This window comes from Sinocyclocheilus anshuiensis, unplaced genomic scaffold, assembly GCF_001515605.1.
Source record: "Sinocyclocheilus anshuiensis isolate Anshui unplaced genomic scaffold, SAMN03320099.WGS_v1.1 scaffold997, whole genome shotgun sequence".
In the NCBI taxonomy this organism is placed as follows: Eukaryota; Metazoa; Chordata; class Actinopteri; order Cypriniformes; family Cyprinidae; genus Sinocyclocheilus; species Sinocyclocheilus anshuiensis.
The window spans coordinates 3,785,531-3,811,188 of record NW_015555715.1 but is presented as its reverse complement, the minus strand read 5'-3'; the positions used below and the strand labels follow the sequence as shown (position 1 = coordinate 3,811,188).

The window sequence follows — 25,658 nt, the reverse complement described above, 5'->3', positions numbered from 1 at the left end:
TTAGGCGGTAACACAGCGCACCTCACAGCAAACAGCCGATTCATTGCTGATTGATTCCGTGTTTTGAACGAATCGGTTTCAAGAGTCAAAGTTTCATTAGCCCATGCATAAAAATCTGATGAATCAGCAGTTTGAACGAATTGTTTGAATGAACGACTCAATTACTCACTCATTAAACGCTCACTACTGGCACCTACTGGCGTTTTAATTTCTTGTCTGTATATTCAAAAATATTTAAAAGAATCTCATAATATTATGATGCAACGCAACACGTAAAAAGACGCAACACGTAAAAAGACAGTATAAGTCATTATAATCCATAATTATGTCCCCACTTGATGCAATGAATGCCTCGTTTATAATGGGTTTTCATGTTTTTGAATCATCGCTCCGGCCGGACAGGGCATCATCACAGTATGGTAGGGGCGTAACATTTCCGTCACACACTTGAGGTATTTGGCCAATCATAACGCACTGGATAGCTGGCCAATCAGAGCACACCTTGCTTTTCAGACCGATGAGCTTTGTAAAAATTTTCAGAAAGGCGGGGCATAGAGGAGAAACAATAATGTACAGTATGTGGAAAATAATGTGTTTTTTTAACCTTAAACCGCATAAACACATTTCATTACACCAAATACACCAAATAATGTTCTTTTTAGCAACATCATATGACCCCTTTAATACTCTGTCTGTGGCAGTATACTTAACATACAGGAAAATTCTGTGACACTGTGATTCATAAGAAAAGCTCAAAAATCTCTCTAATGAAATTGACGTGTTTTAAAGGTCCCCTGCTGGAAAATCCATCTTAAAAGGATAGTCCATCCAAAAATGAAAATTGTTTACTGACCCTCCTGACGTTCCAAACCTGTATGTAGTTCTTTCTTCTGTGGAAACAAAAGAACACAAAAGTAGATATTTTGAAGAATGTTGGCAGCCAAACAATTTTGCTTCCTATTGACTTCTATGTATTTTTTGTCCATACAATGGAACCAAAGATGTGAGGGTGAGTAAATGATGACAGAGTTTTTATTTTTGGGTGAACTATCCCTTTAAGCTTGATTTTCCACAGAAAAAAAAAGAAGCCAAAACTAACTAATGAACCTCAAAAATAATATGATTAATTTTAATGCATTCAACTATATCTGTCATTCAGGAAGATGTTGTCACTGGAAACCACAGTATTCACATCTCAGTGTTGATGTCCTGATCATTAATCAACTCATGGTGCAGCAGACAGTTTGTGCTTGATTTAGGTGAGAGATCTAATCTGCTGGCCACTTGCCCTCTGTGCAGATGTTGCACAGTCACACAAAGTTCACAGACACAAACTAACACACACACACACACATACACATAAGACTCATGCCAAACTATAACACTGCTTGCATTAATCAGACCCTTCCTGATTGATCAGGGGATGATGAGTTGTTTGATCACATCCCGCCCTTCACTTCACCCCCTCTCCTTCCTCTCTCCACCGCTCTTGGCAACTGTTCTGATCTGACACATTACCACTTTAGGGAGGGCCAGGTGATATTTTATGAATCCTCTGAAGAAGAGTGCAGGGAATAGAGGCGTAAAGTTCACTTAGATCATGCTCTGACTCCAACTACTCCATCCTTATTTTTACGTTTCTTTTGTATTTTTCTTTAATATCTGATATTGTCAGTTTATACAACAGTTTTCACATCCAGAATTAGATTTTCTAGTACCTCTTTCTGAAGATTGCATCATTGCAAGTTGCTGTCTTTATGAATAAGCCATTTGAATCATTCACTCAACAGATTCATTCAAAAACAATGGTTTATTCAGAAGTGACCGGGCCTAATACCACTTGAGAGCATGCACGCCCTGTCTCAAGTCTAATAATTGCCAAAGTTTAGAGCAGAATTTGCTGTTATTTTACTCACCCTCAGACCATCCGAGGTAGTTGACTTTCTTTCATCATTAGAACACTAAAAATGATTTTCAGCTGAACTCATGGTCCTTGGTGATTCAGAAATGCAAGCCAATGGGTGCCGTCACTTCGAGTGTCAAAAAAGCTACTGAAAAAAGAAAGTCAAGTACTTCTTGGATGGCTTGAGGGTGAGTAAATTAAAAACAAAGCTCTAATAACACTTCAGAGTGGTTTGACTATTTGATGCTAAGCATTTCCCATCATTCATCATATTCAGGAACACATGTACCCCATGTACTATTTCGAGGCAAACTTTCTAGTGTGAGTTAAATACATTTTTGCAACTGTCTTTTATCACTTAATTAGATGCACCACAATTAAATTGTGTTGTCTGTTGCAGAGGGAGTAATGAACAGACATTTAGAAGTTTATTTTAAAGTGCAATATATTGAAAATAAAACCGTGTAAATAAAGCTCTGTAAAAAAACTTTGCTTGTATTTTTATAACACTATGTTATAAGTGTGTCCTATCAGGTATTGAAAGTACTACACACATGTGGTCTTCATGAACACTTGAACACTTGGGACGAATACAGGAAATATGTCATGTAAGTAGACAAGTGGTCAAGTGCAAAGACCACAAGTGTCGTTACTGGGTTTAATGGAGTGATTCATTTAGGAATGAAACAAGTGAGTAATTGAATCATGCACTCAAACAATTTGTTCAAAAATTCTAGTTTATTTAAGAATGAAATGTGGCTTTTTATTTATTTATTTATTTTTTATTTTTTTGAGTGATTCAGTGGATCATCCATTTAACTGATTTACTCAAATCACTTAATTCATTAAGGACTGAAACATATAAGTGAGTAATTGAATCGTGCACTCAACCAATTTGTTCAAAAACTCTGGTTTATTCAGGAATGAAATGGGTGGCTTTCTTTTAGAGTGATTCGCTGTATCATTCATTCATCTGATTTGCTAAAAAAACCACTTAATTCAGGAACAATTAATTGAATCATATACGTAACAGTTTCATTCAATAACACTAATTCACTCAGGAACTGCTGTGTGTTGCCCAGGTACGGAGGAGAACAATGGTTATCCTGCATCTCTTATTATGTTTGGAACTATTTTCGTTTGGTGGAGAAAAAATAGACAAAGTAACTGGGGATATTGTTTCAAAAATGTAGCATAGACTCTGTTGTCACATGCAGTATACTGTATGGTGGACGGTTCTTTAAAATTGTGTGGTCAAAAAATTGTTTTGTGAATACAAAAGCAGCACAGCACATCTATGTCTACAGTGATAAAATCATGCCTACGTGTAAAATCAGGAATTCTTTCAGTCTCTCTCAATATATTGTTACATCAGCAGCTTTCCCTCAGCCAGCAACAAATGTACCATGATAGATAGTTGCTGTTAAAATCCTTCTGCATGTTCACTCATTAAATTCAGGAAGACAAAAGGTAATTTATCACTCAGGAAATCCTGATATTGCCCATTCCAGCTCCAAGCAATACAAGCACATGCTGCCTTATTAAAACTTTGCCCAAGGGGCCGAAACTAGTTTACTTTCTGGAATTTTCTTTCTCTTCACACAGATTGCTAGAGAGATCAAATGTATATAAGCTCCTCTCTCTCTCTCTCTCTCTCTCTCTCTCTCTCACATTCCTTCATTTTTGTTTGTCCCTCTTTCTCTCTCTTTTTCCCTCTGTCTATGATAGATTCATCAGAAATGAATCGAGGGTCAATCTGATGTCTTGAGGTAGATACAATGAAATGTGAGACAACATGGGTGAGGGGACTGATGGAAAAGGAAATAGTTTAAAGAGATAAAGAGGGAATTTATATGGAAAGAGAGTGAATGGATAGATATAAGATTGAAACTTGTACAAAAAAAAGAAAAAATTGGCAGAAAATAATAATATGTGAAAACGTACACATTAAAAATTCAGCAAAAACACATTTAAACACAGTTTGTGTTCAGTTTCCACAGAACAGCTAAATGTACATTTGCTGCAAATATAGCATGTATCAGATGCAAATAGTCAGGATTTATTACACTGTAGAAATGATTCTTAAAATATAAAATAAACATTTTATTTTTGCCTTTACAATATATAATTACTTCTAAGTAATTAAATTGAATTAAATTAAATGAACTTAATTTAAAAGTATTTAAACTGGTATCTGCAAAGCAAACTGTTCCATCTTTCTTTCTTTCTATATTTTGCCAATCTTAGAATTACTTATAATTATACTGGTAACTTATTTTAAAAAGTATTTTTAAAGTATCTAAATTGGTAATTACAATGCAAACTGTTGCATCTTTCTTTCTTTCTTTCTTTCTTTCTATTTTTGGTACATCATCAGACCTACATTCATAGATCTTTTCACCATCTGTGCATCATCCTTAATAAAGGATTATTTCATGAGTTGCTAGTAAAGACTGGTTTCTCTTTACAGTGATCGACTTGCAGGGTGCCACTATATCCTACAATCAATACTTGCTTACACATATGGCTCTGTATCTCCCTACAGGCACATTCTCCTGGCCAGATGAAAGTCTGCTTCTTTTAATTTGTATTTCCTTCCACCTTATTAAAGGTACAGGTTTGTTTTAATAATTTAACATTTTTAATATTATCACAGAAGAGTCCCAAAATTATTTTGTATTGTATCTATGTATTGTATTGCATATGTGTCCCTGTGTACCAAAAGAGCCCATGTGTACATGCATACTGCTGATATATTGCTTTTGAATTTGTTTTAGGTAATAAACTGTTGGTATTCTTTAAAATTATATGTATAGCAATTTTTCTAGAAAGTGCTAAATGTTTTGCTTATCATCTTTCCTGGATATCTCACATATCAAAAAGAAATCACCACTATTACAAATCCAATACATATATGCATAGTGCATATCAGTATCAGTATCATATCAATTGTATATTTTTTGTTTTATGGGTCTCATAAAATGCAACACTTCAACAGATTTTACAGCAGAGCTCTTATTTCAGGAGGACAGGGGTTACCCATATCGTGTGTGTGTGTGTGTGTGTGTGTGTGTGTGCGCGCGCGCGCGCGCGCGTGTGTTTATGTGTGTTTGTGCTCTTACAAAGCTGTGATTCATTTTTCACTGCTGCCATATTTTAATTCCCTGCTGAGATAAGAATGGTCCCTGAAAGAGTCCCTGTGGAAATCACAGGAGGCAGTGGTGGGCTTGCAATTGCTTTGCACTCAGGAAAAGAGTAATGAATAATCTACTGGCACTACAGGAGGGGTGGGTTAAACGGATATTGGTTAGGGGGAGAACATTGAGACAATCGCCACACATTGGAGTGTGATTCCTACACATTTTACACATGGTAGTTATCATTGACATTGATATATAATTACCTGTTTTGTACACACATTTGATCCCACTGTTATTAACCTACTTTTTATTGTTATATTTTTTCCTATATTTTAATTAGACACCATTTTTAGCTTCCACAAAGCTATCACTGAGTCAAAACAATCCAATATTTTTTTTACAGAAACATAAAACATTTGATGTTGAAACAGACACAAAAAGAGGAAATAGTAATGAATGAAAATGCCCTATGTTCAGACTATGTGATTTGTCTTTCATATGACTGGGGCATTATTTCTAGTGAATATTTGTCAGGGTGGGTTTATGTTCAGTGTTGACAAAACAAAAGAAGAAACAACAACATATCAGCAATTATAAAACACAAAACAACTCATGAAACAACATGTAAAAAGTAACATATCAAACCATTGTTTTATCAAACTTGAAATTAATGAATTATATAAATATTTATTATTTTAATGTAATTTGATCCAATTAAAATTTGACAACAAATATAGATATAGGTATGTTCTTTACATTAAATTTTTTAGTTTAGAAGACAGAATTCAACAACAACAACAAAAATATCCTAATAGAGAAAACATATTTATGTGCCTAGACTTCTGACTCAAAACCTAGCTACTAAGATAAAGCCATTATCATTTCCCCTTGTGACAACTAGCCCTGCTCTCCACTACATTAATCCACAGAAATGAGAGGCTCAGCTGAAAATAATTATCTTCTAAAAAATAGACCCAGAATGTTGGATGTTAGCTTTTGAATGGTTATAGTCAATGTGGAGGACAGATTCCTCATGCTTAATAGCCTGTCCTTTGAGGCATCCATTCACCTTTAATAAGCCCAGAAATAGTATGTGGTTGGTATAAGAAGAATGTCTCAGATAAGATTCTCTGCACTTGTAATAAAAACTGACTCAGATCTCTGGAATTTTGAGACTGGATAATGAAGACAGACATTGCAATTAATAAATAAAACTCCTTTTTAAATTCCTATATACGTTATATAGATATTAAAGTCGTCAGATTCATTCCATTTTTAATTGTTTTTTTATGTCTGAATTTACACCATGAAGACTGCAAGAATCCTGTCATGTTCACATGTATTAGTCAAGGCCTTGACATAATATTTTCAATGAAACACAATCTTGTAGGAATAAACCACAGTTTCACTCTTCATGCTTGTCAACTGCCCACAGTTGCATAATTCTGACTATACAGAATGTTTTCTAAACTCAGAGGTCATTGAATGTGACATGGTTTTCAGCACCAAATTCTGAAATTAGATTTTACTTTGTAGTTTTTGAATCTTGCACTGCACTGTATCCCATTAGTTCCTGAAAGCAAAACCAGGGCATGAGGTTTCCTTCCCAAAGAATCGTTTCTTCTGAAAGCTCCACCATCTCTCTGTTAGACTCTCTTATCTAGGGAGCCACCAGGGCCACCTTAGATGTTGAGAAATATGAGTGTGAACCTAAAATAGCACGTCTGCAAGAAAATGTGTTTAGAATTTTATATCTTTCTAACAACAGATTATGAAGCAAAATCGCTGCACGATTCCTCTGTGCTAAAGTTTAAGATTTCAAACAGGTTGTAATAGAAAGCTGAATCATGGGTCTGGTCAAGATGTTCAATCACAATCCTACAAATATTTGGACATGTTCAATTTAATCTCCATGCGTAATGAGCAAAGGGAATTAAAGAATCAAGGATGTCCACTATCAAAGATCCAAGGGATGATCAGTGTTCTTGGACAAACTCAAACTGGACTTTGCACTCAGATAACTGCCAAATTTAGTGCCCTTATTGCCTGTTCTGACGCTCTGGCCCTGACAGCCCCACAGGGTAAGACTGATTATCATGAGAATAATTGAGAAAGAGGAAGAGTCAGTGCTGCTTTTAATAGAGCTGTTTCTATCTTCATACTGATAAATAATGCACAGCAGTCAGCATATTTGGATTTAACGGATGATATTGACCTTTTTGGGCAGATAGTGAGTGGGGTGTGAGACGAGGAGAGAGAGAGAAACTGAGAGAAGGAACTAGAGAATGAGAATGAATTAAGAGAGAGAGGGATGGAGAGAGACAGCCTTGAAGGCCAAGCAATCAATCATGCTGATATTGTTGATTTGCTTTGCATATTGTTATGAAAATAACAAACAAACATAGATTATAATGTGACAAAGTCAATTTAACATTGAAGGAATCAGTCACTGTTTACTTGGAAGCAGTCGCAACACAGCCTTTATCCATCATTTATTGCCACATTGCAAGAGCTATCACGTGAAATACATGTTTGATGTTTTATAGTAAGTAACCCACCATTATATTGTCGCTTATAATGTTATCTGTCAAATACAGCATGTTATAAAACAGTCCCCAAATCTTATTTGCCTAGAGATAACGGTCCAAAAGCAGCCAGTGGTGGAGCTTTTTAGTGACTCTTTCAGCAGGTTACATTGTTACACCAATAGGTGACAAATGAATCACTGAGTCGTTAATTTAGTAGGACATCCTGGTACTTTTTGCCTCCTTTTTTATGAATAATGTGAATTCGGACATATTGCTCTATTCACATACTGTTTTAGCCTACTAGCTGGGACAAATGCGAATTCAGATGCAGCCCTCGTCTTTAGAAATGAATGATTGAATCATTCAATCAACCGATTCGTTCAACAAAACTGCAGTGAGTTGCTTGGAAATGTGTGCAATGGCTAATTTTGCTTTTATGTTTGGAAATATTTTCATGTTTCTAAAATGTAAGTCACTCGATATTCATTTTTCGTAGATCATGAAGTTTTATTCCTTTTACCTGCTGCATGGAGCTGACAAATCACAGCCTTGCTTTTAGAAGTATAGCACTCTTGATTGTTTGATATTGCTTAAAAAGGGCATAGTTCCAAGTAATGTTATCATAAGCTTTCCAGTCACAGATCTGCAAGACATTTAGCACTTTTCTCTCTCATTCTTGATCACTCCTCTTTTGTCCCAGCTACCATCACACTGTATGTCAACACTTTCTCACTATGCCTGTCTGATTCTTTTATTTGGATAGTTGGTGCCCTTTTGGATGTAATGGATGGCTCTCATCCCGCCTTTTAACGTTGCAGGGACACAAATCCACTGGCATTAGAAGTTATAACGCATTATATCAGTGATTGCTTTTTTGGAGCAGTAATATCACAAAGTCAAAAAACAAGAGTTCAGCTTTGGGTCATTTCACAAATATGATGGTTAGTCCCAGTGGTAAGTTTCATATAAATACTCATGATATTTTTTTAAACATCACTATTACACCAAATGTTTATTTCTATGGGAGTATAAGTGCTCACTGAGCGACCAGTAATTCAGGTGTTTTGTAGCCTACTTAATGAAGTCTTTCGTCTCTTAATTTAGGGCTTCCACTATCAACAGCACAACCTGTGAACACCACCAAAACGCAGTAACAAAATGTTATTTGGAGTCTGACATTTACTAAAGAACAGCTTCATCTAGTGGATGAATCAGATAATTTGTGATTTGTGTTGTGTGTGTAAAACCTCAGCATGTCTATGAAGTAGTAATTTGACCTAGAACTGTTCTCTACCATAAAATATTATTTAAAAAATGTATACGAAATAAAACAGCTGATATAAAAAAACAGTTTGGCCTCCTGCTGTTGACAATCAGTATTCTGAACTCTTTTTTCAGGCCCTATTTTGTGCCCCACATTACATTAGTACATTATCTACAAGGTTAAAAAAAAAACAATGAGAAGTATTCATCAATACATTTCATCTATTGGGGGGCTGGTTTAAATTCATTAACCAAATTAAACACAAAAGCTTGTATAGAAGAGTGTGGGTAGTCATGTGCAAGTTCTCCCCTTTTAACACTGCGAACGTGCGAAAGAATCGTAGCTTGCTTCATATTTGAAGCCTTCAAATATATGAAGCAAGCTACGTTACATGCCAAATTGTCAGCGAAACAGATTTGTACAATATAAAAGTCCCTCGATCAGAACGGTACTGAAACCGAAAAATATCTTGGAAAGGGAAAGGTTAAATAATTCTGTTTTTGTGTAAAATTCTAAAATTCGCCAATGATTTGTTTAAAATGACACCTTAACTAATAAATGACGCAAAATTATACTTAATTTAAACATTACATATTTACAACATATTGTAGGAATAATTACACTTTGTAAAACATTCTGGTTTTTGACTATTTATAGGCTAAAAAAAGTAACTATCCAAACTCAGATGCATAAAAACTATAATATGAATTAATAATAATTTTAAATAAATAGTAAATAAAAAGTGTCTATAAAGTAAATTCTGCATTCTTTTTGAAAAAAAAAGTATAATCACAATCATATTTCACAACTTTTAGATACCTTTGTAAAGTATACCTTTTTTTCTGTCCAGAAATGCTCTTATTCTAACCTGTATTTATCACAAAAACGTCAGTTATGCCTTAATTTTATAGTATTGTAAGTGTGAAAAGCTTATTAACAATAAGAACATTAAGCCCTTTTCATATCTTACAATTTTTACAATACAGGATGGAGGGAGACCCACCGACCCCCCCCCCCCCAAAAAAAAACCCCGGAGAAGGGAAGGAGGAAGAAAGAAAGGTCTACTCAGGAAAAAAGGTGGTCCCACTCCAAAAACACCGTTTCCAAGCAGGCGGTCTCAGTTTCATACTTTTCTTCTCATATCGCTTCGTCTCTGAAGTGATACAAACACGTTAACAACCATTATTTTTGGACTCAGCATGTTCATGTTAGCAAATACTAAGGAGATGCTATCTTTCTAGACGGATTAAAGTTTTAGAAACACGGTAAATGGAGAGAAGAGCAGAAACTGGAGAGAAGAGGCTGGCGCTGGGAATCTCGCCTTCTTACTCCCACCATCGCCTGTAAGAAAATCCCACTTAAGGTCATTTAAACTCTGTTTGGACTTTAAAAGTGAACGGTTTTGGTTTTAAATGGATACCGTTGTCGTTAAATCTACAAAATTACGGAAACCTTGGCGATTAGGTTCGGGGTTTTGATCCAGGCCTCGAGAAAACAATTGATTTGTGCTGGACGGGGTTTTTTTTTGTCGGGTTGGTGGGGTATGTCCGCTATATCGTTCACTTTCAAGCACTTTAACGATTTATTAACGACTTTGTAACATGACTCGCTACGTTAAGGCCTGCAGCGGATAACGGAGTTGAAGAAGAGTGTTTGACGTTTGTTTCGAGCGATGAATAAGTGAACAAGTGCCTCGGTTTGAGTCTTTGTGGGGGGCCAGTGGACTTTTTTTTGTGGTAAAAAGTTCAGTTGTAGGATCGGTCTATAGTTTTTAACAATATAAAGTGCTCAATTGATATGTTATGATAGCCTACTACTAATATGATTTGTGAAGTCATAGTTATTCATTTTATTACCAGCCTCTCTTTTCTCAGATTTACACAGCGCCGTAAATCACATATCGTAACAGCTCCAGTATCACCGTTTCAGACTTTTAGCGATATCTAACGCGGTTAAACTAATATAACGATTACATATACGGTTACCGCCGTTTATGCCAACATATCCTTTATATCTGTACATTGTGTCCACATTTCAGTAGGACATCTATCTATCTATCTATCTATCTATCTATCTATCTATCATCCATCCATACGCCCGCACATATGATAAATGATAGAAGTTATTAAAGTATATTTAATTTATGTTTATTCGCTGTTCCTTTGCACTTATTAACAGCACTATTTGTTTTTATTATATACAGAAATAATATTTGTTATAATATTGTCTTATCTTTCTATTTATCTATTGCCAGGAGTGTACACATGTGATATCCACTTTCTATTCAAGCTAGCCTATTTAATAACAATTATTCAATTATAGTTACATTTATTTTTTTAATACACTATTCCTATTTATTACCAGCACTAATGTGTGTTTTATTATTTAATTTACAGTATATAATTTACAAAAATGATATTGTTATCAACATAAACTTTTTATTCTCCAATATCAGCATGAACTGTTACTGTTCACACTTGATATTAAACATGAGCTAAAATGGAACAGCTCACACTTCATGCAAAAAAACAAAACAAAAAAACATTATTATATATTTAAAGGGATAGTTCACCTAAAATATACATTCTGTCATTATTTACTCACCCTCAATTGTTACAAACCTGTATGATTTTCTTTCTTCTGCTAAACACAAAGATATCTTGAGGAATGTGGGTAACCAGAGAGTTACTGGTCCCCATTGACTTCCATACTATGGAAAAAAATATACTATTTAAGTAAAATGGGGACCAGAAACTGTTTGGTTACCCACATTCTTCAAAACATCTTCTTTTGTGTTCAGGAAAAGAAAGAAACTCATACTAGAACAATTTGAGGGTTAGTAAATGTCAATGATGACAGAATTTTCAATTTTGGTGAACTATCCTTTTAATATATATGCGTTATATGCATAGTAGTCTATTCTAAGTAGATTTCTAAATTAATACTTTTTTTTTTTTCAGATTTACTCTCTTGTAAATTTCACATCGACTGGATTTCAGGCCATTCTGGGTTGTGGTTTGGAGAGGTAACCGACTGTGGGACTGGACGTGTCCCTTTGTGGCTTTTGCCGGTGTGGCACTGCACCGTGCACCAATTGGATGTTGCCTGGGAGATGAGGATGTGCTGCTGGCACCAGGAAGGAAGGATTTTGATGTGATGGGGTGCAGGACGAGCAAAGTCCTCCCAGAGCCACCCGCTGATGTCCAACTTGACTTAGTCAAAAAAGTAGAGCCACATCAGACTGATGTCTATAAAAACTTCATTAAAAGTGACGGCGGTGGGGTGAAAACAGGCTCGCCATCCCCTCAGGGTCAAAGCCAGTCTGCTGCGAAGGTGAGCCAGTCCCCTCCTCCAGCTAACAGCCAGACGGAGCCTGCTGACCCACACCGGAAAAAAGTTGCCAAATACAGGGCCAAATTTGACCCTCGAGTGACTGCTAAGTATGATATCAAAGCTTTGATAGGCCGGGGCAGTTTCAGTCGGGTAGTACGAGTAGAACACAGAAGCACACGGCAGCCATACGCCATCAAGATGATTGAGACTCGCTACCGTGAAGGCAGAGAAGTATGTGAATCTGAACTTTGCGTCCTGCGACGGGTGCGCCACACCAACATCATTCAACTGATGGAGGTGTTTGAGATGGCTGAGCGGGTCTACATGGTGATGGAGTTGGCCACCGGCGGAGAACTGTTTGATCGCATCATCGCCCGTGGGTCTTTCACAGAAAGGGACGCCACGCGAGTGCTGCAGATGGTTCTCGATGGGGTGAAGTACCTCCATACGTTGGGCATCACGCACAGGGACCTAAAGCCTGAAAACTTGCTTTACTACCATCCTGGTGCTGATTCCAAGATTATGATCACAGATTTTGGCTTGGCCAGCACACGGAAGAAAGGCGACGAATGCCTGATGAAGACTACCTGTGGAACACCGGAGTACATCGCTCCTGAGATACTTGTTCGAAAGCCGTACACTAATGCAGTAGACATGTGGGCGCTGGGAGTCATCTCCTACATACTGCTCAGTGGCACCATGCCTTTTGAGGATGACAATCGCATGCGCCTGTACCGACAGATCCTCAAAGGGAAATACAGCTTCTCCGGGGAGGTAAGAACAGTGCGACCACTTTAACTCTGTGTGCTGTGCTCAAAATCGTTTATCTAATTTGGTGTTCCTGGTCAAAAATGACCGGCCTTTTAAAAATTGCTTGTAAATCTCTCTTTATATCAACTTGTTTTCTTTGAATCAACACAGGTTTAGGAACTGATTGGTTGTAGGCTTCATTGATCTGAGCTTATTGCACCTCCATTTTTTAGTGGGAAAATTTTTTTTTTTGTGGATAATTTTGGCAGTGTTCATTCAAAAACTGAAGGGCTCAGATCAGTGAGGCCTATGATCAATGAGTTCCAAAAAGAAATACTAAACCTGTGCTAATTAAAAGAAAACAAGTTGATTAAAAAGATTCAATCCATTATTTGGTAATAGCACAGTGGTTCTCAATTCTAGTCCTCGCATACCACTGCTCTGCACATTTTGTATGTATGTCTTATCACTTCAGACGTTCGTTCTATTCAACCGTAAGTGCCCTGCGAAGTGGACTTCACAGGATATTCCACCATGATTCCAGTGTGAAGGGAGTGTATATGTTCCATTCAAAGGGCATTAAAATGTGCGAGTTGTGAATTTAAATTTTATTTATTTACAGAGGTATATTATTTCACACTTCTCTAGTAAGTTTCGTCTGTGTGTGAAGACACTGCAGGCAGTGGTGTAGTGCAAATCCGTGAATGAATATTCAGAAGTAAGGGGGAGTTATTATACCCTGTGTGAGCAAAGTAAGTTTTAGTCCACTACCATTTTGATGATATGCATCTGTTGTACACATTCTACATGCTGCATGAAAATATGCATGCAGAATCTTTAATAATGTTTATAATCTAAAGTCAAAACTGGCAAGCTTCAAATAGATAATAATGGACTTACAGAATTGAGATCAATCTCATTAAATGGTAAAATATATTGTGCTTGTGTCTCACACAACTAAAAGCATTCACGTCTCATACAGATAAAGCTTAAAAAATAGCTTTTTAAAGAGGTAAAGTTACAGATGAAGTATTAGCCAAACCTAACATTTCAAAACCCAAAGGGATAATTCACATATATAAAATCTTGTTTATGATATATATAAAAACTAATAAGGGTAACACTTTGCACATTTAAATATTCTGTGCGGAGCGGTGGTTCGCCAGGACTGGAATTTACAATAAGGTTCTGTTTGTTAACATTAGTTAACTACATTCGTTAACATAAACTAACAATGAAAAATACGAATATATTGTAAATGTTAATTTTAATATTTAATAATTCATTTTAAAAAATCAATAGTTGTATTTGTTAATATTATTTAGTGGACCTGAGTTAACATGAACTAACAATGAACAGCTGTGTTTTTATGAACTAACATTAAAAATGTATTTTTTTGTTAATGTTAGGTAATGCATTACCTAATGGGACCTTATTGTAAAGTGTTACCCTAATAATGTCTGTTCTTGCACTAGTTATGTATATAAGATCTGTATGTGTGAACTATATGTATGAGATTTATATGAGCAATGTGGATCATGTATGTACAAAACAAGGGTTGCTGGGAGATTGGAAATGCAGATGTTTTCGATTAGGTATAGAAGTGCTATAAGGCATATGCTTGATGTTATTTGGTTTTATTAAACCCAGCGGTATTTGTATCATGCTATGTTGTTGGGCTCATTTGCATTGTACTATACATAATGATTCATTTGTTTTTGGCTGGCTGCTTTTGCAAATGAACAAGCTCTTATGAAATATAGATGCTTTGTATGTTATGTTGATGTTAATGTGCAGTATTAGCCTTTAAATGTCATTTGCATGCATTAAACAGTGCATTAAAGTGTGGTATTATTTGATGTTAAACTTCTTTCTCCTACACAAGTTTAAAGCTGACGTGTGTAAAATATTTTCTGCTATGCCAGCTTGCTTATATTTGTGCAGAGACAAGTATAAGTAAGCCATTTGTAGGTTGATTTCCCCGAAAAGTGTAAGTGCTGTGGTCTGTGGCACTTTCTGCATTGCACTGTTTGTTTGAGCGGCCTGACATAGCAACATTGACTCAACAAATGGTTTGAGTTTGGGGCGGCACTACCTGTTTGTCCATTGAGTGGCATCTGGCGGGAGATGGGGGTGGAATGTTTACTAGGAAACATATTTTTGCAGCTTTATTGAATGCAGACATTCTCAATATTTTTCCCAATTTGTTTTTACATAAAAGAGCTTCAGTAGCAAAAATTTTAATAGATTTTTTTTGTCACTTTTATGAATTAATTAATGTTTTTTTTAACTCCTATAAATTCAAATTGACTGATTTATTATTGTTTATTATTCAATATCCTTACTAGACTCTCTTTTTGCTTGTTCCATAGAACAGAGATTACTAAACATTTTTATAAGCCGAACCCCTTTGACCTAAAATGTTTGCTTGAAGTACCCCCTGAGATTTTAATTTAATATTCCTTAATTTAATATATATATACAGTATCTCACAGAAGTGAGTACACCCCTCACATTTTTGTAAATATTTTATTATATCTTTTCATGTGACAACACTGAAGAAATGACACTTTGCTACAATGTAAAGTAGTGAGTGGTTAAGGCAGTGCTGGAAAATAATGGTGGGCGCACAAAATATTCTCACTTCTGTGAGATACTGTATATGTGTGTGTATATATATATATATATATATATATATGTGTATATATATATAAAACGGTATATATATATATATAAAATCTCACTTCTGTGAGATACTGTATATGTGTGTGTATATATATATATATATATATATCTCACAGCTGTACTGTGTACAGTCCAGTAGTTTCATTTAGTATGTGTCCTCCCTCAGTGGGTGACCCCAGGAAAATGTTTTATTTTTTTTATTTATTTTTTTTTTAGTGTGGCTTTAAAACATAATATTATTGATTTCTTAGAGAGAGAAAGTGAAGAACGATGATGGGTTGCCATTATGGCAAAACTGTATCACTGGAATTATAAGACATTATAGAATCACATCCACTCTATGTCCACTGCTATGTTCTACATTCCAAAGTCCAGCATCTCTTCAGCATATTTTATTAATTTGTGCTGATTCAAGTTATCCTAGGAAATAATATTACTCTGCAAACATGTCTGAAGAAAATTAAGCTTTAAAGCAAATTTATATACCATTATATAGGTTTTTAAAATGGTCTTTTATAGTATTCCAACTTGTTACTCGCAATAAAAATGGCCATGTAAGCAGCCATGGGGTTAAAACACCAACCAACCAACCATGCATTGCCTGGGAACTAAAGTCATGATCTTGGCACTGCATGGCATATATTAAGTGTCCGTGTCTGGTGAGCAAAACTTTTTGGCATGTAGTCCATACCTATTAGCTTTAAGGCCATCTATATGTTTTTGACAAAATTAGCCATTGGCAAATATTTGCAAATGTAAAATTTGCAGTCTTTCTTTCTGGTAAAAAAAAATAAAAAATACTGATTCATTCTGCGCTACACAAACTTTTGCCCAATCAAATCCTCTCTAGTGGAAGAACAACAGTGCCCCACTGAAAATATCTGTCTACTGTTGCTATACAGCGACTTGAGGTCATTGAGGCCTTTACCCAGTCCATTCAGAAATGCATTCCTAAATAGAAATATTCTCCACAAAGCCAAAATCTCAAAGGCAAAACACAACAGGCTATGATAAAAAGAGTTCAAGATGGCGCCGCAAATGGCAGCCAGGACGCTGAGCGCATGTATGTCTACACTATGTTTGTACTTTCTTCTACACTGGAAGCTCCTGTCGTCAAGTCAAATTCCTTGTGTGTGTAAACATACTTGGTAATAAAGCTCTTCTGATTCTGATTCTGATAGCCCTGCCTCTTTCTGTCTGTCTGTCTGTCTGTCTGTCAGTGTGCTCTGTTTCTATTCATCACAAAGTGCTTTTCAAAAACTTTAAACCTTTGCCAACTGTTTTGTCTTTGACCTTGGGTTTCTGAATGTGTTTATTTGTGTGCCTCTATGTATCGTGTTTTGTGTGTATTTGTGTGCATGTTTTTGTGTGATTGCGTGTGTTTGTATTTTGGGGAGTGTGTGTGTTTGTGTTAGCTGGATAATACAGCGCAGTCCTGCCATCATGTCTTATCCCGCAGTAACCCCCTGCATGAGCGTGTGATGTAAGGCCGCAGAGTTCCTGGCAGAGTGTGTGCGTCAGGGCCTCTCTGCTGCTGTGAGTCACAGACAAGATGAATGTGGGCTTTACAGGGAAAAGCCCTGGAGGAGTCATGCTAACCAACAAAAACCGAGCAATGCTTTGTTTTCTCTTTTGCTTATAGAGCTGCTAGTCTTTGACCAGTTGTCATAACATACCAGGACATGCACGGCCAGTCTAAAGATGTGCCGGAAGAGTGAAAAATTAACTTAAAGTAACTAGTTTGTACATTTTGCATTGCAGAAACATTCAAGTATTGATCTAGCCAGTCCTGGCACAGGTGATACAGTCCAGGGAGTGTGCTTGCTTTCTCTTTCACTGAACTGGAATTATGCTCCCCAATATTGGCTATGGCTATAATTGACCGGTCTTTGTTTGTTTCTTTCTTATTGACATCTGAGTATTTCCAGACAACATAAATAAAAAGCTGGTTACACATCATAACATTAGCAAAGGTCCAATATGGGCATTAATTAAATGGGTATCCAAAAATATGCATCTATCATAAAATACAGAAATCATCAACTATATTATATTATATTGTATTGCATTGTATTGTATTGTACAGTATTATGTTATTGTTCAAAAGTTTGGGGTCAGTACAATGCTTTTATTCAGCAAGAACACATTAAATTGATCAAAAGTAACTGTAAAAACATTTATAATGTTACGAACCGTGAATCCTGATTTTTTTTCAGGATTAATTGATGAATATAAAGTTAAAAAGAGCAGTGTTTATTGAACTTTCTATTAATCAAAGAATCCTGAAAAATATAAATATTCACAGTTTTCACAAAATATTAGAATCATAATCAGAAATTAATATTAATTGATAATAATAATAAGAAGAAAAGTTTTCTTGAGCTCCAGATCAGTGTTTTAGAATGGTTTCTGAAGGATCATGTGACACTAAAGACTAAAGTACTATAGACTGAAGACTGAAGTAATGGCTAGTGAAAATGTAGCTTTGCAATCACAGGAATAAATTACATTTTAAAATATATTAAAATAGAAATTGTACAATATTACAGTATTACTGTTTTCACTGTATTTCTGATCAAATAAATGCAGCCATGGTGAGCTTAAAAGGTCAACCTGGTGAGCTTTCTTTCATTTAAAACATAAAAAAAATCTTACCAACCCCAAACATTTGAATGATAGTTTATATATTTTATTAGCTGGGTTGTTATATGTTGTCATGTACAGTATACAGAAGTGCTGCAACTTTTGAACTTTTGGATTCATTGATTTGAAAATCTTATTTTCTCTCCACACTGTATAAAATTCTCTATAAAAGTTTCCAAATCTTTTGGCAGTGTCTGAATAATTTGAAGCTATTTTCTGTTCTCTTCTGTTTTCTGACAGCCATGGCCAAGTGTTTCCAATCTTGCTAAGAACTTCATTGACCGTGTCCTCACGTTGGATCCCACTGAGCGTCTGACTGCGGGCCAGGCACTTAAACATCCTTGGATTGTCAGCATGGCTGCTTCCTCCTCCATGAAGAACCTGCAGCGGTCCATTTCCCAGAACCTCCTGAAGAGAGTGTCATCACGCAGCCACAGCACCAAATCAGCACAATCCACTCGCTCCAGCCGCTCCACGAAGTCCAGCAAGGCACGACGTGTTCGTGAGAAGGAGCTGCGAGAACTTAATCGCCGTTACCAGCAGCAGTGTAACGGTTGAGAGCGACGTACAAGTCACGTGACTGTGACAAACAAGACTTTGTGTACCTTACGAAAAACATCGGAACAGATGCAGGAACGGAGCAGAGCAACATTGTGCCTCAACTTAGATGTCAACTTCCTGCTCCATCACCACAGAGCCAATTAGCAGAAAACCTCCTTCTAAACTTTCATTCATTTTCTATTTTTCTGCTGTTTCTCTCTTGTTTATTACCTTTTATGTGATTGTTTTATTTATTTATTGTTGATGTATTTTCATGTTTATGTTTTCTTTGGAAATGATCTCATTCAGCCTTTTACCTGATTGTATCTGTTGAACAGAATTTTACAGAAGTTGCTGGAAGGACTAAGAATACACCTTCCTGATTTTTGCTGTGAATTATTTGTTACGGTACCCACTGGAAGACTGCTCTTCTAATGGGGGAAATGTGCTGTTTATTCATTATTAGCAACAAATCACATCAACTTGTGATAGTTTATTGTGCCTTAATATCACTTTGAACATGATGAAAAGGTAAGAATCAAATAGTTGGTAATTGCTTTGGAAGTAACCACGTATATATCACATTTGTAATGATACACACATTGTAAAATCTTAATATTGCGGCTGTTTAGTTATGAGCCTTAAAGGGGTAGTTCACACAAATATGAAAATTCTGTCTTCGTTTGCTCACGAAAGGAGCAGAAAAGAAGATATTTTGAAGAACTGTTTTTGTCCATACAATGAGTCCAAGTCAGTGGGGTCCAAAACAACAGTAGACTTCACTGACTTTAATTGTATGGCCAAAAAAAACAAAAAACAGATTTTCATATCTTTCTTTCATGTTCTGCAGGAATCAAGAAGTCATACAGGTTTAGAAATGACATGAGGTATGGAAGCTTGTTTCCAGCACGGGATTAAAAAAAAATGCAATTGCAATTTTTTTTGTCTTACAATTTGGCTTTTTTAATAACCTCAGAATTGCAAGATATAAGAAAAAATCCATTGTGAGATAAAAAGTTGCAAATTCCAACTTTTTTGTAGGAAATGCGAGTATATATATATATCTTTCTATTAAAATGTTTGAATTATGATATATAAACTCAGAATTGCAAGAAAAAAAAAGTCACAATTACCTTTTTTATTTTTCATTCTGTGGCAGAAACAGGCTCTCGTATGAGGCTAAGACGACAATGACAGAATTCTCATTTTTGGGTGAACAATACCTTTAAGTTGGCCCAAAATTATCAAAGAGCTCTACATTGCCCAATATCTGTTGTTTATCCTGAGTGGGAAACAACTGTCCCTTTTTCTAGCCTTTTTCTGCAACCCTACTAATGTGGACCCTGATGTTAATATCAGTTGTTAAAACCTGTTGGAAAAATACACAGAAAAATTGTGTTTCAGAATAGTCCAAGACTTGGCTTTAAGTCTTTAGATTTGGTCAGTGAACAAACCTACCGTGATTCTTGACTTCTACTCTTGGATCTGTCTGTACATGTGTTATAGTAATTAATCATACTAACTGATATTGATTGCTCTCTCAGTATGGGCGGCCAGTATCGGGAAGCCCTGAATCAGAATCGGTTACTTTCTCTGTCACCAACTGTTGTGCCTTGAGTAAGGCACTGAACCACCATGAAGGCCTTTTGGCAGCCTTTTCGCTCTCACCCCCTCTTTCAGAAACCAGTAGAGATGTGCCAAAGAAATTCCTGTGTGCCTGTATTAACAAGGAACATTTGGTGAGATCTCAAACATGATTCCTCATGAAAATAATTACTGTTAAAACTGTGATGATATGAAGACTTCTCAAAATATGGTCTTAAATCTTTGTTTTTTATAAAATCTTATATCAAAAAATGAAGGGGAAAGGGAATTTGTGTATTTGACTTGCGTTCCGTTTACAAATAACTTTACGAAAAAATTGCAACATCACATTGGTAACAGAATTTGAGTACAGAAATATTCTCATTTTTTGGTTTCTTCCACATTCTCTTACTTTTAAGCTTGTGTTAGAAAACTTCAGAAAAATATATTTCCCTCTTTTTGGTTACATTTATTGGTTAAATTCAACAATTTTTCAACCTGCAAAATGTCTTGGGTTCTTTTGTAGAAGGATAATTTAAAAAGTACTAGAGATTTGAATCAGTTAAAGTTGCTGGAGGGTTCATATGTGAGTGTTAAGGCTGTCATACATTACTTGTTCATTTTTAATCAGTAGTATCGTCTAAAAGCTTTCATAAAATCAAAAGAGACTTTGGGAAGACCACTGTTTGTATATGCCTTTATACCCCACATATTTTTCTCTCTCAAGAAAAAAGCTATTTTATATGTGCTTGTTAAAATGTATCTGATTTTCTAGCACGTCAAATTGAGACTAGAAAAGAAAATGCTCGTAAAAGTGCAAAAATACTTTTTTGATTTAGTATCACCAACATTCATGTAAGGAATGTGTGTTTGTAGCTACAGTTGAAATAAAACTGCAACTGTTGTCCATTTGTTGAATTCAATCCAAAACTTGTATCTTAAAAATAAGTGGTTTGTTCCTTCTTGTCAATTTTAATAAAGAACAATTATAGAATTCTTTCCAAATAGTGATATCATAAATATTTTGTAAAATGATGCAATTAAATAATCTAAAAACAAATGTCACGACATGGTCTCACTTTAATGAATATATTTGCACCTATTTGTTAAACTCTTTGGGAAAATCTGTTCAAATGAAGACTGCTGTACCATGTTGTTTAACATAAACTATATGATTTACAATACACAAACTGATACATTTTCCTTTAATATGGATGGGACACAATTTAGTCACATTAGTCACTGTTATCTCTACGAAGCAAGATGTTTTCACATTGTGTAAACTGTTCAACTGCTGTGTGGGGTTTGTTTAACTGTCAAATTGCCTGTTGTAAAGGAAGACACAAAATGGTGATTCAGTGGTGAATTTAATAGTCATGATGTTCAGCCATGACGTCAATTTGTAGGCCAACTGGTTTCTGATTTATTAGTAAAGTAAGGTCTGTGGTTAATGGGATAGTTCATCCAAAAATTGTTGGATCACTTGCTCACTCTCATGTCATTCCAAATCAGTTTGACTCTCTTCTGCAGAACACAAGAAATATACTTTGAAGAAGGTTGGGAACCAATTTCCATGGTATGGAAAAAAAAGAGACGTTTCCCAAAATAGCTTCTTTTATGTTCCAGAGAAGATCAGTAAGTCATGCAGATTTTGAAAGAAATGATGGTGAGTAAATTCTAAACAATGACTGAATTTGTATTTTTGGGTGAACTATTCCAACAATACTCGGGTGGGGGACTTTGTCCTTTAAGCTAAATTAGTCTACAGTAAATCCTCAAATATAAGACATTAAATTGGGAAGCCACTGTGTTTAGAAAAAAAGTAGGTTGCTATTCAGCAGCATTTTACTGAGAAAATACAACGAAAAATCAGCTTTGTGATAAAGAGATAACTAAATACTTGACTGGAGAAAGACGGGACTTTTATTTTGAAGAATAAAAATAAAATAAAAAAATCATGGCGCCATGAATTCCTGTGACTGGCTTCACATTTAACCTCAGCGCCAAGAAACTGGTCTGTACAGTTATCAGAAGCTTTATATATAATTGCATAATTATTATTTTTATATATAGTCAAATCTGTATTTGACAGTATTGTTTTGTCTCACATTATTCTATTTTTTATTTTAATTCGTTGGTGGCATAGCTAATGCAGTCTATCGCAAAGAGACTTTGGTCTATTGTCAGTCTTGCAGAGTCTGAAACAACGGATAAATCAAATCAGTTGTAAAGATTCATCTATGAATATGACTAATGATTGAATGAACAATTCCTTTACTTAATTCAGCCACTGTCTGTTGAATGTCACCCTCTCCTGCTGAGTAAAATATTTTTATAATAGTCTTTTACTGTATGTACTTTCCCTCAGTTTCAGAAACAAATATGCAGCCTGCTTCACACCTACTTCAGTATGATACTCCATTCCACGTTGTCTAGTTGGTTTATGAGTCAACTTATATAAACAGTTATGGCATCTCAGATGGGGAGAGGCAGCTCATCAAATAGAGGCAGTGCCAGGAGACTCTCAGTGACAAAGAAAAAGAGCCAGAAGGTCAGTGCAATCAAAGAGAGAACAAGCAATGGAGGTGGGGTTGCTTCCATAACTTCATTTTTCAGGAATACACCACCGTGTAAACTGGCATGTCCTCTGTGTGGCAAACTTGTACCTCGTTACAAGATTAATGAACATATAGACTCTCAGTGTCAGAGGTTTCTTGGAGAGGATCTTGAAGATGCACTGGCTGTCAGTGACGATAAGCGGGAGAAAAAAACCAACACACCCTCTAATGGTGCAGTAACTCGAAATGATGGGAAAGAGAAAAGCCCAGGAGAGAAAGATGCTGATACGAGTCCGTATTTTAAAAAGAACTGTGTGATGAGGCAAGATTCATCTGAAACAAATTTACAAGCTAAACCGGTTAAAACGGTTGGTCTTGGAAGTTTGTCCTCTAAACTGTCTAGAAGAGCACTTAGACTTTCAGGAGAATCTGAGATGGATCATACTCATGTCTCTGGAAAAGAAGAGACCCATGATGCAGAACTGAGCAGCTCACAAAAGGAAAATTGCATGAAGAGTTTCATTTTTGAATCTAAATCCGGTGGCATGGATACAGATAACACATTCCCAACAGAGCCAGTGGCTTCAAACCAACCTCAAGTGAAGAGCATTGAGAAATCTGTGACAGTAATGGCAGAATCAAGCTGCAGCGCTGACATTCATTCAGTGAAATCTTCATCGTCATTCAGGGTACGAAAGCGGAAATCAGAGGAGTTGCCTAAAAATTATACAAACACTACAGAGACTTCCGTCATACATAAGAAAAGTAGATATAAAACTGAAAACAGACATGAAACGAATGTCAAGTCAGATCAAACTGAGGCCTCGTCTGATGTTCCATTATCAGAGAGTCAAATCAAAAGCAAGACCACAAACAAGGACACTGAGAGGAAGCCCAGTACCACACCAGCCAATGAGTCCGAAGCGCTAGGCGTAGAGAAAGCCAGCGAGGGGTCAGAGCATCAGCACATCTGGCAACCGTATTACCTGCAGAACTTTCGGACTGTCCTTGAGGCGGTGTTGGAGAATGAGGATGATAGGATGCTCTTCAATGAAGATGACTTCTCAACTATTCACACTTTTCAGCAGCTCTCAGGTAGAGAAACTACTTTAAAGTCACTTTGAAGCCAGTTCTGCTCTTATTATTTATAATGTTACCAAAGGATGTCTATTTATCATTTTGTTATTTAAAGGATGTTCTATGTATCATGGTTTCCACAAACTATTAAGCAGCACAACTGTTTTCATTACTGATAATAATGTTACTTCAGCATCAAATCAGTATATTAGAATAATTTCTGAAGGTCATGTGACACAGTAATGGCTGCTGAAATTTCAGCCTTGCCATTACAGGAATAAATTATACGTGAAAATATATTAAGATAGGAAACAGTTATTTTCAAAAACATGAAAAAATCTTACAAACTCCAAACTTTTGAACAGTAGTTTATGTTTGTAGTAATGCAGACCTGTCTCTCCCTTTCCTGTAGTACCTGGTCAGATGCTTTATGTCCGTCTATTTCAAAGAAAGCTGAAATGGCTTCAGGTCAGTAAGTTGGAATACACAGAGATCAGCTCAGACCTCAGAACTGTCATTCAGGAGCTGGTCGCATGTGGCTTCTTACAAACAGGTTAGTTATGTGATATGTCAACCAAATTGTCAACAGTTTAGAAAGCTGTAGTTAAGTATCAAGAAACATATTTACATACAGCTCATGACTTCTTCCCTGTGACAGAATCTGAGCTTTATGACATCCAAGAAGTTTTGGATCTGCTGCCTGCACCGGAGCTCAGAAACCTGGCCAAAACCTTTCATCTTGGCCGTGGACGGAATGGGACTCAGAAACAGCAGTTAGTAGAGGGGCTACTCCAGCTTGGGAAACAGCGATCACTCTTTGTCAGTCAAAACAACACGGCTGCAGTCATTCTCAAGAGGTGAGATGTATGCACTATCAGTATGTATATATCTCAGTAGAGTGATGTTGGCCAGAGATTTGCACTTGTTCCAGAGGAACAACAGAAGCTGTTAACGTCATAGATGAAAAATTGAAATAGGTAACACTGACATATATGGTACCATTTAAATGTTTGAGGAAAAAAAGTGAAAAAGGAGAAAAAAACTGATCCACAAAAATATTAAGCAGCAACTGTTTTCTATGGAAGCCCGTTTCCGCCACTGAATAAAAAATAAAAGAGGTAATTGCGACTTTTTATCTCACAATTCTGACTTTCTTTCTCAGAATTGCGTGATACAAACTCGCAATTGCGAGTTAAAAAGTCATAATTGAGAGATATAAACTCGCAATTCTGAGAAATAAAGTCAGAATTGCATGATATAAACTTGCAATTGCGAGACGTAAAGTCGCAATTCTGAGAAATAAAGTCAGAACTGCGAGATATAAACTCGCAATAGCGAGAAAAAAAGTCAGAATTCTGACTTTATATCTCACAATTCTGACTTTATAACTCGCAATTGCGAGTTTATATCTCACAATTCTGTGAAAAAAAGTCAGAATTGTGAAAAAAAAAGTCGCAATTTCCTTTTTTTTTTTTTTTATTCAGTAGCGGAAACGGGCTTCCATACTATTACATAGTTTAGCAAACCACTGTCTTTATTTTATTATGCAAACATCAATATTACTGTTGTTCATTATTAGGGCATAAACTTTGTTGTCGTATGCCAAAAAAAAAAAAAAAATCAGATTATATTTTATTTGTAATTGCTGATAAA

General features: G+C 35.9%; 2 protein-coding genes across 4 annotated transcripts in view; both read left to right on the top strand.

Annotated features, from left to right (window-relative positions):
• The first annotated feature begins 9,938 nt into the window (after positions 1 to 9,938).
• LOC107672191 (serine/threonine-protein kinase H1 homolog) lies at positions 9,939 to 18,966 on the top strand. Of its 2 annotated transcripts, none has more exons than XM_016465282.1 (3): positions 9,939 to 10,178; positions 11,796 to 12,942; positions 18,487 to 18,966. In XM_016465282.1, the coding sequence occupies exons 2-3, from the start codon at positions 11,992 to 11,994 to the stop codon at positions 18,802 to 18,804; spliced, it is 1,269 nt and encodes a 422-aa protein (XP_016320768.1). In that variant the 5' UTR covers positions 9,939 to 10,178; positions 11,796 to 11,991; the 3' UTR covers positions 18,805 to 18,966. The 2 variants fall into 2 exon arrangements, with proteins under 2 accessions (XP_016320768.1, XP_016320769.1); XM_016465283.1 differs by having other exon boundaries at positions 9,939 to 10,198.
• A 3,368-nt stretch (positions 18,967 to 22,334) lies between these two features.
• Positions 22,335 to 25,658, top strand: part of LOC107672326 (fanconi-associated nuclease 1-like) — a 9,613-nt gene continuing 6,289 nt past the window's right edge. For both annotated transcript variants that reach the window (XM_016465473.1, XM_016465474.1), the window contains exons 1-4: positions 22,335 to 22,384; positions 22,739 to 24,023; positions 24,418 to 24,558; positions 24,664 to 24,862. In XM_016465473.1, coding sequence (XP_016320959.1) covers positions 22,838 to 24,023; positions 24,418 to 24,558; positions 24,664 to 24,862 — 1,526 coding nt within the window. In that variant the 5' untranslated portion in view covers positions 22,335 to 22,384; positions 22,739 to 22,837. The remainder of the gene's footprint in view (positions 22,385 to 22,738; positions 24,024 to 24,417; positions 24,559 to 24,663; positions 24,863 to 25,658) is intronic.

Coding starts and splice junctions, on each gene's coding strand:
- LOC107672191 (XM_016465282.1), top strand. CDS start 11,992: ATGGGGTGCAGGACGAGCAAAGTCCTCCCAGAGCCACCCGCTGATGTC. Junction 12,943..18,486: donor AATACAGCTTCTCCGGGGAG/GTAAGAACAGTG, acceptor GTTTTCTGACAG/CCATGGCCAAGTGTTTCCAA.